Source organism: Malaclemys terrapin, chromosome 4 (assembly GCF_027887155.1).
Source record: "Malaclemys terrapin pileata isolate rMalTer1 chromosome 4, rMalTer1.hap1, whole genome shotgun sequence".
Taxonomy (NCBI): Eukaryota; Metazoa; Chordata; order Testudines; family Emydidae; genus Malaclemys; species Malaclemys terrapin.
The window spans coordinates 89,213,704-89,227,858 of record NC_071508.1 but is presented as its reverse complement, the minus strand read 5'-3'; the positions used below and the strand labels follow the sequence as shown (position 1 = coordinate 89,227,858).

At 41.2% G+C, this 14,155-nt stretch overlaps 1 protein-coding gene across 7 annotated transcripts in view; it reads left to right on the top strand.

The window, feature by feature from the left end:
- NUMB (NUMB endocytic adaptor protein) overlaps window positions 1–14,155 on the top strand; it is a 125,005-nt gene that overhangs the window by 108,145 nt on the left and 2,705 nt on the right. For 5 of the 7 annotated variants that reach the window (XM_054027334.1, XM_054027333.1, XM_054027337.1 and 2 more), the window contains 6 exons: window positions 1,450–1,524; window positions 2,451–2,591; window positions 4,161–4,362; window positions 6,615–6,914; window positions 9,503–9,652; window positions 10,576–10,719. In XM_054027334.1, coding sequence (XP_053883309.1) covers window positions 1,450–1,524; window positions 2,451–2,591; window positions 4,161–4,362; window positions 6,615–6,914; window positions 9,503–9,652; window positions 10,576–10,719 — 1,012 coding nt within the window. The remainder of the gene's footprint in view (window positions 1–1,449; window positions 1,525–2,450; window positions 2,592–4,160; window positions 4,363–6,614; window positions 6,915–9,502; window positions 9,653–10,575; window positions 10,720–14,155) is intronic. The other 2 variants (XM_054027339.1, XM_054027338.1) reach the window with 1 other exon arrangement.

The following is a 14,155-nucleotide window of genomic DNA, read 5'->3' as shown; positions in this document are numbered from 1 at the left end:
TCCAGCACACAATAAAATATCCTATCCATACACTGTAATTCTAAAATCAGTATTGCATAAATGGAACATTCATTGGCTTTAAATTGGGATGAATCATTGACTTCAGCAGTGCTCCAGTGCTTTGTGTATGAGGATAAGTAACTCATGGAAATGAGTGATGTAGCCATATAGAGGAACCATTTTAAAAACCGCAGTTCTTACACAGGAAGGCAACCAGAGATCACTCATTCATCCACACTGTGGCCTGAGGGGTGATACCCAAAGGTCTCACCGAGACGTGCGTTTATAGTACGGACCGTTGTGGTGTGATGGAAGCCTAATGTATAAAACAAACCAGGGAGAAGGGAAATTGTTTATCGGGCCTAGATGTGAAAAGGATAGATAGGCAGGCGTGAAAACCTGAAGTATAGAAACTTTTTACAGTCATGAGTAGGAAAATGCAATACTTTGGAAAAGAATTTTTTTTCTAGCTGCATTTCTGCACAACAACCAGCAAAATGGTGTTTTTAACAAAAATGAAAAACTACTCCATCTCTGTGAGATGTCATTCTTTAAAAATTGTTTTATCTGATGATGGGTGTTATGCAATATTTTGCAATTTTCTCTTAAATGAAACCATTTAATATCCAAAAAATAAATGGCACTTTTAGCTTTTCAGGTTCTTCCTCTCAGCTTCACATGGATCTGTTGTTCTCCACTCACAGCAGGTAGAAGCTCCCACAGTCAAATTTTGGATGCTTGCCAAAGTGCTCCATAACAAATATTAACCTTTTCATCTTGTAACACATTGCTCTCTAGACATATTAAACATTTTAATAAAGGTATATCCTACTTGCCTTGTGTCACTGCACGTTTAGTGCATAGCTAGTAGCTGAAAAACATATTTAGCATTCATGCTAAGTGCAAGTATTATGCATTAAAGGTGCATAGCACTAATAACATTTTGCAGGTGATTCTAATACTATGATTTAAGGTGATGCCATGATTCTGCCATACGATTATTGGGGCAGAGGGCTAGGGTGGTGGAAAGATCAGGTAAGAATTCTTACATTGTTTAAACTTGTGCTATAGAAGCTACCTGTGGTGTAACTCCTTATGCATTAGTGTTATCTGACTTTAATTTTCTTGGTTGACCTTTTAAAATGGGTGAACAATTCAATCTTGAATTCTTTGCCTATAAATGAATGTATTAACCTGTCTTTAACTTCACTTGTTCTATTCCTTTCCCTTCCCCTGTCCCCCCTCATTTGCATTGTGTTTCTGAAAGACTGGCTTTGGCTTGGTTCTCTGAATGTTTTGCAGTTTGATTTGAGTATCTGGCTTTGGGCATCTCTACTGAACTTGGACTTCCTCTGCACTTACTATTGTGGTTCTTGGAAAGCAGAAGTGGGTGTACAATCTGATAACATTGCTGTAATACTGTGTTTTTCTCTTTTCTTCCCTTGAAAGACTGGAAAGAAGGCAGTTAAGGCAGTCCTGTGGGTTTCGGCAGATGGACTCAGAGTTGTAGATGAGAAAACTAAGGTGAGACTTAGATTTTACATTGTATCAAAATGCCTCTAATCTTTGGTAGCCCTATTCTTTTTTGGACAAGTTCAGGTCTCTGAAAGAGAGGCCTACGTTCACGTGACCAGTTTAATTAATTATTCATTACTTAGTGAAAATAAACTGAAATTTTCAGTGAACCATTTGAAATGCAAATTTTTATTATCTTATTTTGCAGTGTGTCCTGTGCTCATCTGACTAAACATAGCAGTTAATGTGAGCCTGGAATCCTGTTTTTGTTTCATCTTCCAGGAAAGCACATTTTCCTAATCATTTCTATCCACATAGTACATGCAGAGTTCTCCTGACCCTGATGCCCTTTATGTACTAATAGAGATACGTGAGAGATTAATGCAGGAGTAGGCAACCTATGGCACGTGTGCCGAACGCAGCACGCAAGCTGATTTTCAGTGGCACTCACGTTGCCGGGGTCCTGGCCACCAGTCCAGGGGGCTCTGCATTTTAATTTAATTGTAAATGAAGCTTCTTAAACATTTTAAAAACCTTATTTATTTTACATACAACATTAATTTAGTTATATATTATAGACTTATAGAAAGAGACCTTCTAAAAATGTTAAAATGTATTACTGGCACACGAAACCTTAAATTAGAGTGAATAAATGAAGACTCGGCACACCACTTCTGAAAGGTTGCCGACCCCTGGATTAATGCATAAAGAAACTTATATTGATCAATCCAGACTACAGTGCATCTGAAGTTCCAGATCATTGTATCTTACGAGCAAGCTTCCAAAAATGCAGCAAGGGAGTTAAATAAAACTTATAGTAAGGAGAATCATGTCTCCCTGAGATTTAGGTAGGTAACATGGAAAATGACTTGTTTTTTTTTAAGTAAGCACTTCTTTACACTCTTGTTTTTTTGGGGGGCGGGGGTTTCCTTTAGGATCTTATAGTTGATCAGACAATAGAGAAGGTTTCTTTCTGTGCTCCGGACCGGAATTTTGACAGGGCATTTTCTTATATCTGCCGAGATGGCACTACCCGGCGCTGGATATGCCACTGCTTCATGGCTGTAAAGGACACAGTAAGTTGAGTGTGAATGGGTCTGATTTAGCTTCTGCTGTGGCTAGAAGCAGGAAGCACCCCGCAGATTTTTGAAATCTATATGTAATAAAACTTAAATTTACCTAGAGAATGTGCTCCAAAGGGTTTTTACCCTAAACCAAAGTATTGTATAACTATTTGAATGGTTGCAACTCTAATTCTTTGTTTGAATTGTTTGCTCCCCGATTTGTGGTAGCCTAGTCATCTTATGGAGAGAGATGGTACCCAGCATGGTGTATAAATGGAAGGCAGTCAGAACAGAACTACACATTTAAAAATAAAGACAGAAGATACTTGTATCTGAAAATGTATACAGCTGAAAACTGAAATAGAAATGACAGTCTCTGAGGTAAAAAAAATCTATAGAGGGTAATTAAATATAGACCTGGTGATAGTGTTTTGGGGCCTCTTGTGTGCAAACACACATAGAAGGCAAAGTCATTCAATCCTCAGAATTAAAATTAAACTGCATAAATTGTGATCATCTTTTGGCTTTTAAATATTAAAAGGAGATTGGGAAGCCGGTTACTTCTGTCACTACTTATAGGACAATAAGTTGTTGGTTTTTTTTTTTTAATTCCAGACATCAGCAGTAATATTGGAGTTATCTTTTAGAAGGCTTGAAAGCTTTTTATACAATAATAAAATCACTTTGTGTGCCTACACCCAGGCCAGCCAAGGTCAGACTAGACTGAGTCATGAAGATTCTTCACATTTAATTGCTGTTGTGATGAACCTCCCTTCCTGGCCTCTCATTTTCTAAATAGGGGGATAAGATGTGGGGAAGCTCCCTTTTGTATCACAGTAGCCTTGTTCTTTGTTTAGTAAAGTTGGGGTCGTTATGGAACCATTGTAAATCTTAATCTTGAGAATATTACGGACAGCCATTTTTCAAAAAGTCTGCCTCTAAGTACTAGTTTAGGCCTGCAATCAGAGTCATTACAGGAACAAGTACTCAAGATTTGTGAGTCAGGGCCCTCTGAAAAATTTCTACCTCTGTAATAACAGTGACAACCTTTTGGTCTTGAGTGCTTGCTACTCCAAAAAATGGCTTTACAGAGTTCCTCTGAGCACAGTTGAACCCAAAGGCAAATTATTCCACTAGTATCTTAGTAGCAGTTGAACTAAATTGCATATCTGAAAATTTCTTACACTTTTCTAGCAATGGTTGTGTAGTAACAGAAGTGAGCCTTTGTACACAAAGGGTTAATTTAAACCCATGCAGTATGACTAGGCCTAGCAGTTATCTGAGGCTCCTTAATAAGTTGCCTTCCCCAAGAAGAATCTAATCCCTGAGTAATACATGAAACACATGTATGTATAAAGAACAGGAGTACTTGTGGCACCTTAGAGACTAACAAATTTATTAGAGCATAAGCTTTCATGGACTACAGCCCACTTCAGCTTATGCTCTAATAAATTTGTTAGTCTCTAAGGTGCCACAAGTACTCCTGTTCTTTTTGCGGATACAGACTAACACGGCTGCTACTCTGAAACATGTATGTATGTTTGTGCCAGTTCCTATATGATGAAATGTCTTCTTGCACAGGGGGAACGGTTGAGTCATGCTGTGGGCTGTGCGTTTGCAGCATGCCTAGAGCGAAAGCAGAAACGAGAGAAGGAGTGTGGAGTGACTGCCACCTTTGATGCCAGCAGAACCACATTCACAAGAGAGGGATCATTCAGAGTCACTACAGCTACTGAACAAGCAGAAAGAGAGGAAATAATGAGACAGATACAGGATGCTAAAGGTAAAGGACTGCAAGTTGTGTGATTTTTTTTTTTTTTTTTTTTTTTTTTTGCTTACCATGGACAATCTGTACAAGTGTGACTCATAGTCTATGCAGAGAATAAAGGATTAACTTCCTCACAAAATCCTACAGTTTTGGGCAAAACAAGGCTAATCACATGGTGCAGCACACTTGTCATTCGCTGAACATTTAGTGTCAGCGTAAAGATATGAAATATGATCCCAGCTGTCTTCACTTCCCTACATGCCCCCTAGAAAATCACAAAGCACTGATCCATGTGTGAATGCAACTAGAAAAAGCTTCTACTTTGTGTTTGTTTTTTAGCAGGTTAAAAGGTGTCTTGTAGAGAGAAGATGATAGGTCCCAGGATAAAGGGATTTACAATAAAAATGGTCCAGGAACTTTTAAAAAGCTTAAAAAAAAATCAGTAAGGATAAAATATAAAATCCAGCAATTTTTGAAGAGTTTTAAACTCTGGCTTTACACCAAAAATATATATATCGTTCTGATTTTGATGACACTGTCCAGTTTACTGGAAAACTGATGGCTTTATACCCAAAGAGAAAATATTGGAGATGTAAAGTTATCCTTTGAGTCAGTTGCATTTGTCACCTTTTCTTCATTAGTTCGATGAATAAGTGATGATGGGGTTATACAGAGTTGCACAGTCAGAATGAGGGATCTGAAATAAGGGTGTTAAAGATTCTAGAATGTTTTAGGGTTTGTGTAAAGGTGGCTCCATCTTCAGACCCCATTTTTTTTGTCAGATAAATAAACTATTAAATGAGTTGGGGCCTTCTGTATTTTCTAGTAGCCTAGTAATTATACAAAAAGTAGTATTCTTCATAGTTTATTTGACAATTCAGTAGAATGTTATCTCTAATAAAAACTCCCATAACAAGTTTCATACGTCCACTCTAATCTTGCTAAACCTTAATCTTGATATATCTTGTAGTCTTCATCAGCCACCCATTATTCCCGATACATTAATTTTAAAACTTTACTAAATGAAGCTTTAACTCAGAAGTCAATGCAACTCCAGGGCATGAATCACAGAAAATACTGTCTCTAAGGTGTGAAATCTTTTTCAAGGAAGACTTATTAAAGTTTTTTCAGTTAAGTGAGCAGCATCCTGACTAGTTGTGGCTAATAGGAATTGAAGGGGCCGGACAGCCCAGTAAGTTCCTTCTTTTAATACCTACCACTTTGGAAATCTCCAGAGTAATGTTTGTCTTTCAGATCTCTATTTGTTCTGTTGATGTCTCTGGGAGGAAATTCACTTTAAGAGATGCTTGGAAAGCAGCAGCACTCTACAGTTGGGAGGGTTCTGTGCGCATTGGTTTCTCTACTTAAATAGTGATTAATTCTCCTAAAAATGAATGACTTATTCCACAGCTAGAGAGGTACATTTTTATACCATATCAATTATGAGTTGCAGCACATCTAGTATTCTAGTAAAGGGTGCCTCCTAGGCAGGAATTGTTATTGTAGTTGATATAGTATTGTCAATCTGATATGTGGACATTAGTTTGTAAGTGCATTCACTCGTGACCTAATCTGGGCTTAAACCTCTACATGTCCTAAACTAAGCTTGGTCCACTGAATCACCAGGAAGTAGGTTTCAAGTGACATAACTAATAATTAAGCATCTTTGCTCTTACTTTGAGCAGTATTTGGTGTAAATGTAACTAGTGACTGGCAGCTGCTCTGTCTGGAAAGGTAAATACAATCGTGGTCTGAGATAAACCAGAGACTTTGGCTTTCTGGGACATGTAAACTTTTTAGTGATTTAATTGAATAAAAGTAACACTAACAATTCTGTCCATATGCTGTTCACCTCACAATTTTGCACGAATTTACAAAATAAGTATGGGGCTGTATTTTTAATCTCTCAAGTTTTTGTGTTTGGTTGGGGGTTTTTTGAGCCACAAGTAAAACTGAATTGCTATTGGTTTAGGAACTCCTGACATACCACCACCAAGCAGCTAAAAAGAAATATACATTTTACACAGCACCTGCATGGTCTTACTTAGTGTTGGATACAGGTGTTTGCAAACAGTTGCCAATGGTGAAACGAACAGCTGTAGAGAACTGATTTTTCTGTTGTAATTTTAACACTTTGATCAACAAAAGCAGTTTTAACTATAATTACAGCAAATTTATCCTCTGAAAACACACCAATACTTCTGACCCAGGAAAAGTGTTTAGCAGTGCTTCACTTTTCTAAACTTATGTCCTGTTTCTTTTCACAGCTGAAACAGAAGTGAAAACAGCAGTTCCCAGTGCTACACCCAGCAATACTGCCCCATCTCCTGGCTCCCCAGCCTCTCCCACTGCTGACATCACTGCCTCTCTAGATAAAGAGATGAACCATCCCCATGCTATCCCTCGAAGGCATGCCCCTATAGAGCAACTTGCCAGGCAAGGCTCTTTCCGAGGTTTCCCTGCCCTTAGTCAAAAGATGTCCCCCTTTAAACGCCAGCTGTCGTTGCGAATAAATGAGCTGCCTTCAACAGTGCAAAGAAAGACCGACTTCCCCATGAAGAACTCAGGTAAAAGCAAGACTGTGTTCTACCACAGTGGTTCTCAACCAGGGGTCCGGGGACCATGAGCAGGTTTCAGGGGTTCCGCCAAGCAAGGCCAGCATTAGACTCACTGAGGCTCAGGGCAGAATGCCGAAGTCCCACTGCATGGGGCTGAAGCTGAAGCCTGAGCATTGTAGCTTCGCAGGGGGCCCCTGCAGCATGGGGCCCCAGGCAGTTGCCCTGCTTGCTACCCCTTACCGCCAGCCCTGGCCTTTATATGCAGAAAAACCGTGGTTGTGACACAGGTGGCCCGTGGAGTTTTTATAGCATGCGGGGGCTCAGAAAGAAAAAGTTTGAGAACCCCTGTACCGTAACATTGTCCTTTGCAAGTGCAGAAGTCAAAAGCTTCCTTTCCCTGCATGCCTCTTACCTCCTGGTTTTAACCATGAAGTTAACTTGCTAAGTGCTGTTGAATGTACCAGTTCCTTCTTTCCACTTCACTTCAGATGGCCTGCCACTAACAAAAGTGTCATCGCTCAGAAGAACTATGTTGACAGGGAAGGGATTAGGGTTTCATATGTAAATCATCAGCAGAAGGTAAACTGACTTGTTCTTGGTGTTTGAGACTTCCAAGAAAAGCTCAGGAAGAGGTGTTGGTGAATTAGTAGATGGCGCTCTTCCCTCTGTCATTAAACCAAAGCCAAGTGTGATGGTAGGGGGCTCTGTACTAATAATGGCTTTTGAGATGTAAAACACTAAAAGTCTTGACCTCTTGTGATCATTAAAGATCCTGTGACCTTTTTCACAAGTGTTATCCTAGAGGTCCCTGTCAAATTCTGCCTCCCTAAATTCTTCTTCAGAACAGTTAAATGAGCTGCTTTTGCTTCCCCAACTAAAACAACTTTGTTTAGTATTAAGTGGTGCAAAGTGGCTGTATTTCAGTAGTGTGTGGTGCCATGTCTAGAAAACTTTGAAGCTTTCGCACTAAATCATCCCAATACAAATGTAAGTAGTGACGATTATGCAATATACACACACACACTCTCTCTCTCTCTCTCTCGAATCCCAGTAAGTAGGATATCCTGCTGCATGTCTTATATTCTGATAGCCCCATTTTAAAGATCTGAAACCTTAAAGTTAAGGGAAAAAAATACCGAATAACGGCAAAAATAACAGGCAGTATTTACATGTCTTTATTCATTCTTAATCTTTTCATCTTTAAGCTCTAATGTTAAAGCAGAAGTTGCCAAATAGTTTTACATCTGTTTAACATCTGGTAATGAACAACTTAGTACTAGCTAAATACATTCATGTTAAGAATTTATTCTATTACTGTCCCATTTTTACAGTTGTCCTTTCCATTCAGTATCCGGTTAAATGGGATCTGTGGGAGGTGTCCCGATAAAATACTGTCTTGATTAAGCATGTCCCATTTAAGTGGTGTACACTCCATTCGCTTTTGCCCAGTCTTTCTGAATTTTTCATGTCACTTGTAATCTCTGCGATTCTGTTGTTTTGCTTACATTGCTTCCATGCACTGCTGAAGGGTGTGGGGCTGATATCCAGAGGCACTTTTGGAGAGCAATACGAGTAGGAATATCTGGAAAATCTGACATTTCAGCACCATTTGCCAGAAATACCTCTCACTTTTTCCACACATGTACTGACACGGGGAAATGTGGTCAAGTCTAGTTATGGAATAGACATATAAAAGCTTAACTGTCATGGTTTTATTAAAGAAATATACAAAATGTAAGCTGACGGAGTAGAAAGGATGTGTGTGTAATCGAAGTGAGTGCCCATTATATATCAAGTGGGCCCATAACAAATGATGATACTGAATTATACTACATGAGCTGCAATGCCTCGGCAGTTTGAGAAAGTGTCAACCTCACTTTGTATTTCCTGGCTTTTAACTGTCACAGCTGTAACCCGATACAAGTAAGGAATTGTCAGTGGTGTTCCTTACAGCTTCACTTTCAGAAAAGCCCGTCCCACAAAATACCTCTTAGAGGGCAAAATATGTGATCATTTCCTGAATGGCAACTACACCTACTGCTACATCTTATTAGCCCCTGTGAGCAGCTGTCCTGCAGTTGAAGCATATCATTTGAATAGTAATATCCATTTTACATCTTGAATCAGATGCCTTGTGAGCCATTGATATGTTGCGTAAGACAATATAGTGTACAACTGTCTTATGTCTGTAACAAAGCTGAGTAAGAACTTATTTTCTGAACTTCCTGGGAACAAAACCTTCCTGGGAAAAAACTTCCTGGGATACAATTACATGTTAAAAATGGATGGCCTGTCCTATCAACCAGGAGATAGGCTGTGAGACACTCACTTCAAAACTGGAAACCAAATACTCCACTTTCTCTCAAGGATAAAACTCCCCAAATATGCTGGATGTGGCTTTGTATTTCTACTGCCATGTCTTCACCATGGATTGAGAGGGTGGTAAACCCAATCTACATATAAGGCTATCCAAGTCAACAGAAGGACTATCTTGTGAGATAAGGAACTTGGGCACATGTTTAACTGCTTTGATATTTACTTAATCTTTTCTGTATCCCTTAACTTTCCAGGAGTAATGATCTGTGTTTAATTTTCAGTCCCTGAGATGGAAGGGGAAGTGGACAGCATTAGCTCCCTGTGCTCCCAGATTACTAATGCTTTCAGCACACCGTCAGAGGACCCCTTCTCCTCTGCTCCTATGACAAAACCAACCACAGTAGTTGCACCACAGTCTCCTGCCTTTCAAGGTTTGTAACTTTTAAGCTTGCATGGACATGCTGGATGATGCTTGTATTTATGTAATGTTGCTTTCCAGTAGCATGCCATCACCGTAATGTCTCAGATTTCCTCTTGCACAACCATTATATCATCTGCTGTTTGAAGACACATTTTGCTTTATTCATCTCATGTGCATATAGCTGTTTCCTCTGTTTTGTTTTTAATCTCCCAAAAAAGATTCATACACCATCCCCAAAATTGTATTATGTCCAGGGGTTGGAGGGAGAGAGAGACAATGGCTACCTTACTATTCTGGCTACTGAATTGCAGTGTGGTTTTAAATGTGGCGCTAGTGTATGCAAGTCTGATGCAGAGGGCCCTCAAACTGGAGATCACAAATGAAGCATCCATATGACACCAAATCTCAATTTGTTCTAAAACATGGAGACATTTTAACATGAGGTGTGATGAGTGGGAATTATATAATTGTGTTACTGATTTTTAGTATATATGAAATCATGTGAATGGAATCGAGTATTATTATGGGAGAACTTCAATTTTTTTAAAGCACAGAGAAAACAAAAGCAGTTGCATTTGAGTGTTCTGTTGACTTTCATTCTGATTCTCTCTGCATACCTGCTTTTATTTCAGCCAGTTTGAAACAGCTTTATTCATAACGCTAGCTTCTTATTTACTGATAGGATTTTAGAAAATCCACAGTCCAACTGTGTAGCTAACAGTTGATTTGGTACAATTAAAATCACTGGCTTTATAAAGTTTGAATGGGCTGTAAATTAGTCACTATTCCACGCTGAGCTAATTTACACAAGCTTTTGTCATGTGTGTTTGTAAAAGTGGTATATGTTTGGCAGGAATGACAAGGCCCTTTCCTCCAATCACCTGCACGCCTTGCATGAATTAACTGCAATGATGTTGTCTGCTCCCATTTTAGTTAATGGCACTGCATCTGCCTTCTGTGTGCTTGCTGTTAAACCATCCCAAGCTGCTGTAGCACCCACAGCTATGCCAGTTCGTGAAACCAATCCTTGGGCTCATGCCCCTGCTGCTAATACTGGAGCTGCAGCCACATTCTCTGGTAAGATTGGGTATAGGTCCTCTGAGTTGTTTTGAGAACTTAGGTTCAAAAGTATGATTGAATCCCTGGGACAGCTACAAATTTGTCTCATTGAAGGAGTGGAAGGGACAGTGACAATAGCTGGAAGTAGTTTTTTCCCCAAACGGTAGAGGGAAGCCATGAACTGGATGGTTATGGGATGATAGGTTGTACTGTGAGTTTTGTCTTAGCACCTGATGATTTTCTTAAGTTGCCAAAAAGGCAAGTCATGGAAATTTAGAGCAAAGAAAATTCTGTGTTGTTTCTATACCTAAAATACCCTTTTTTTTATTGGCGCTAATAAGGGGAGTTTTTATTTGGTGCTGATAGTCTTTAGTGGTCATGATCTGACCCTTTTGGAAACTAAAGCTGCCCCTGAGCAGTTGATCTGGCCCTCGACGTAGCCATGACCTTGTATACATGGGAAAGGTTTTTTAGTATAAGCTATGGTGTGAATTTAAACCAATATAGCTATACCAGTATAACTACCCCACACGTGGACACTCCTGTTCCAGTGACTTTTTGATACAGCTTGCGTTACTTGGGAAAGGGTTTAAGCTAAATGAAAAAGCCATCTTTATATCAGAGTAAATGTGTCTACATGGGATTGGAGGGTTGTTTTACCTGTAGAACTTTCCTAGTAGACAGGCCCTAAACTCCTGCTCTGATAGCTTCCCAGGCAGCCAAGGGTTTAATTTTGCCACTCAAATGTTTTCAACTATTTAGCATCACATCCAGCGATAGATTAACCACAGATCCTTGAATCCAGGCCCTGCACACCAACGGAGCTCATCTGTAATGACAGCAGTAGACTCCTGATCTGTGGATACCATGTCTCCACTTATTTCGGCCAAAGTCGGAGAGCTCTGTCTCTTTGTTTGATTTCAGGGATTAGACAGTTAATAACTCATTGTTCACAGAGATTCTCTTCTATTTCAGCAAAACACTAAGCAGCATTTGAACTATAGTACTGCCTCCTTGCCTTTCTGGTTCCCCTTTCCTTCATGGTTGGAAAGTTGGCATGGGGAAAGGAAGAAGGGGACCAGGGGAACTTGAGAAGGGAAGAAAGGAAGAACATGGGAGGAGGGAGAAATTATATGGAATCTAAACTGTGTTGAGAAATGAGTTAAAAGTTGAACTGCCAGGGAAAATAAACTGAAATCTTGAGAATTGAACATTGCAGAAAAATTAGACAGAGGTTAACAGACTGAATTATGTGGGAAAAGAGTAAGGGAAGAGTGGAGATGAAGGAAGGGAGAGAAGGAAGAACAAAACAAGGGTGTCATAGTAAGTACAGTTTAACTATTTTATTGAATGTCGCAAATTGTTAAATACACATCCCAAAGGTTTTAGTGTATATATGCAATACAAAGAGTGTGTATCTTGTCTACTATTTTAAAAATACATTTGCAGTCCCACATTTAGGTAATGGAAAATGAGTTCCTTAGGAGGAGCCCTAAAGTGTTCCTAGTCCCATCAGATCCAACCTCCTGTAAAAATCCTAAAATCCATCAGGGCAAGAATATTCAAACAACAAACCCTCCCCCCGAGAACCCTCCACTAGATAATGGAATTTGTTACAAGTTCAGTTGTAGTAACTGGGGGACAGAGCATTTTGTCGCTAGGTCACAGATTCCAATCTGGCCTCAGTTATAATGCTAAAGTTTTCTTGATATCTAAAAACCTTGGCCCCGTGTGCAATTGCTGGTTGGTCTGAGTGGCCAGGATTTCTAGTAGGCAGGTTATCCGCACCCTTGTGGATTGTAAGTAGAAAGACCAAGGCTTGAATTGGCTATGCGACAGAACTACCATCTTTACCCAACTGGGATGGTTCCTCCCAGCTCAGGGCTAATAGGCAGTCGAGAGAACTCATATAGTTGCCCGTTATCCACATGTTCTGTTGATTAATAGGACTTTAGTCTCCAAGGCTTCCAATCTAGCACTATTCACAATTGCTTAAATAGTTTTGGGAAATGAGGGACAAGATAAAGAATAAGAAGTAGAGGAAAGAGATTTTGTGATCCTGCTAATTAAGTAAAAAAACGGAAGATACTGTTGCTACCACCATAGCTGCTACAGCTTGAATTCTAAGGCCTTATCTACACTACAAAGTTTTGTCGGTAAAAGCTGCCTTTTGCTGACAAAACGGGAGGTGTACGCACTGCAGAGCTACTTTTGGCAGCAAAATGCTGCTGTTTTGCTGACAAAACAAAACCACCTTGACGAGAGGCACAGGGCTTTTTGTGGCAAAGTTAAAGTGACAAAGCATCAGTGTAGACACTGTTGTTTGTTTTGTTGACATAACTGGCTTCCACCAGTATCCTACAATGCCTACCATGACCGCTTTGCTCACTGTTTTGCTGCCCTGCAGGCGTGCACCATCCCCCCCCGCAACCCCCATTTCAAAGGGGAAGTATCTGACTGCTGAGCGTGCTGCTCCGTTTGGGGAACAAAGAGCAAATCATTGGAATGCTCCTGTTCTGTCCTGCACTAGGAACACTGGGGCAGGCAGACTGCTGCTGGGGGTGGGGAGGGAGGGACTGCTTTGACATTCCTTAGCACAGAGATCTCACAGCTAGATGCTGCTCCTGGCAGCTGAGGAGGCTGTGGGAGAACTCGGCGGGAATCATAGAACCATAGGCAGGCAGGCAGAATGGGCTACTTCGGAAGAGACTGCGGTGCTGAGCAGAGTCGGGGGCTGACATGGGGAGGTGTCCCCCTCCCCCTGCCTCAGGATAGGTCTGTCAGCCTGCTGTCTTCCCCACTCCAGACACACCGTTCTCCTCTCCTTCTCCCCCCCCCCCCCCCCCACTTCAGGTGAAAAGTGGCTGGCGATCTAGAAGGATGCCCCTGGAATGATGGGATTGAGAAACCTGCATCGTGTGATGCTGTACCTGCCTAGGGTTACCATTTTTCAACACTGAAAAAAGAGGACACTCCACGGGGACCTAGGCCCTGCCCCAACTCCGCCCCTTCCACACCCCCATTCCCGCCCCTTCCCCAAAGTCCCCACCCCAACTCCGCCCCCTCCCCTGAGCACCCTGCATTCCCCCTCCTCCCTCCCGCCCCCTGGGCTCTGGCTTCTGCTGCGCTGGGGAAGTTGCTTCGGCCCCCGCTGCGGTAGAGAGCAGCGGGAGCCGGGAAAGTTGGAGCCCGGGGAGGAGGCGGCTGCATGCTTGGATGCTGCCCGCCGCCTCTGTGCCTCGGCAGATCACGGGAGTTGTGAGTTTTGCTGCAGCCACTCGTACTTGGGGTCTCCTTACCATGCCTCCCTATTTTCCTGGACATGTTCGGCTTTTTGGAAATGCCTCCCGGATGGGGATTTGAGGACCAAAAAGCCGGACGTGTCCGGGAAAATCCGGATGTATGGTAACGCTGTACCTGTCCCATGAGGCATTGCAAACCCTTCCCAACACAC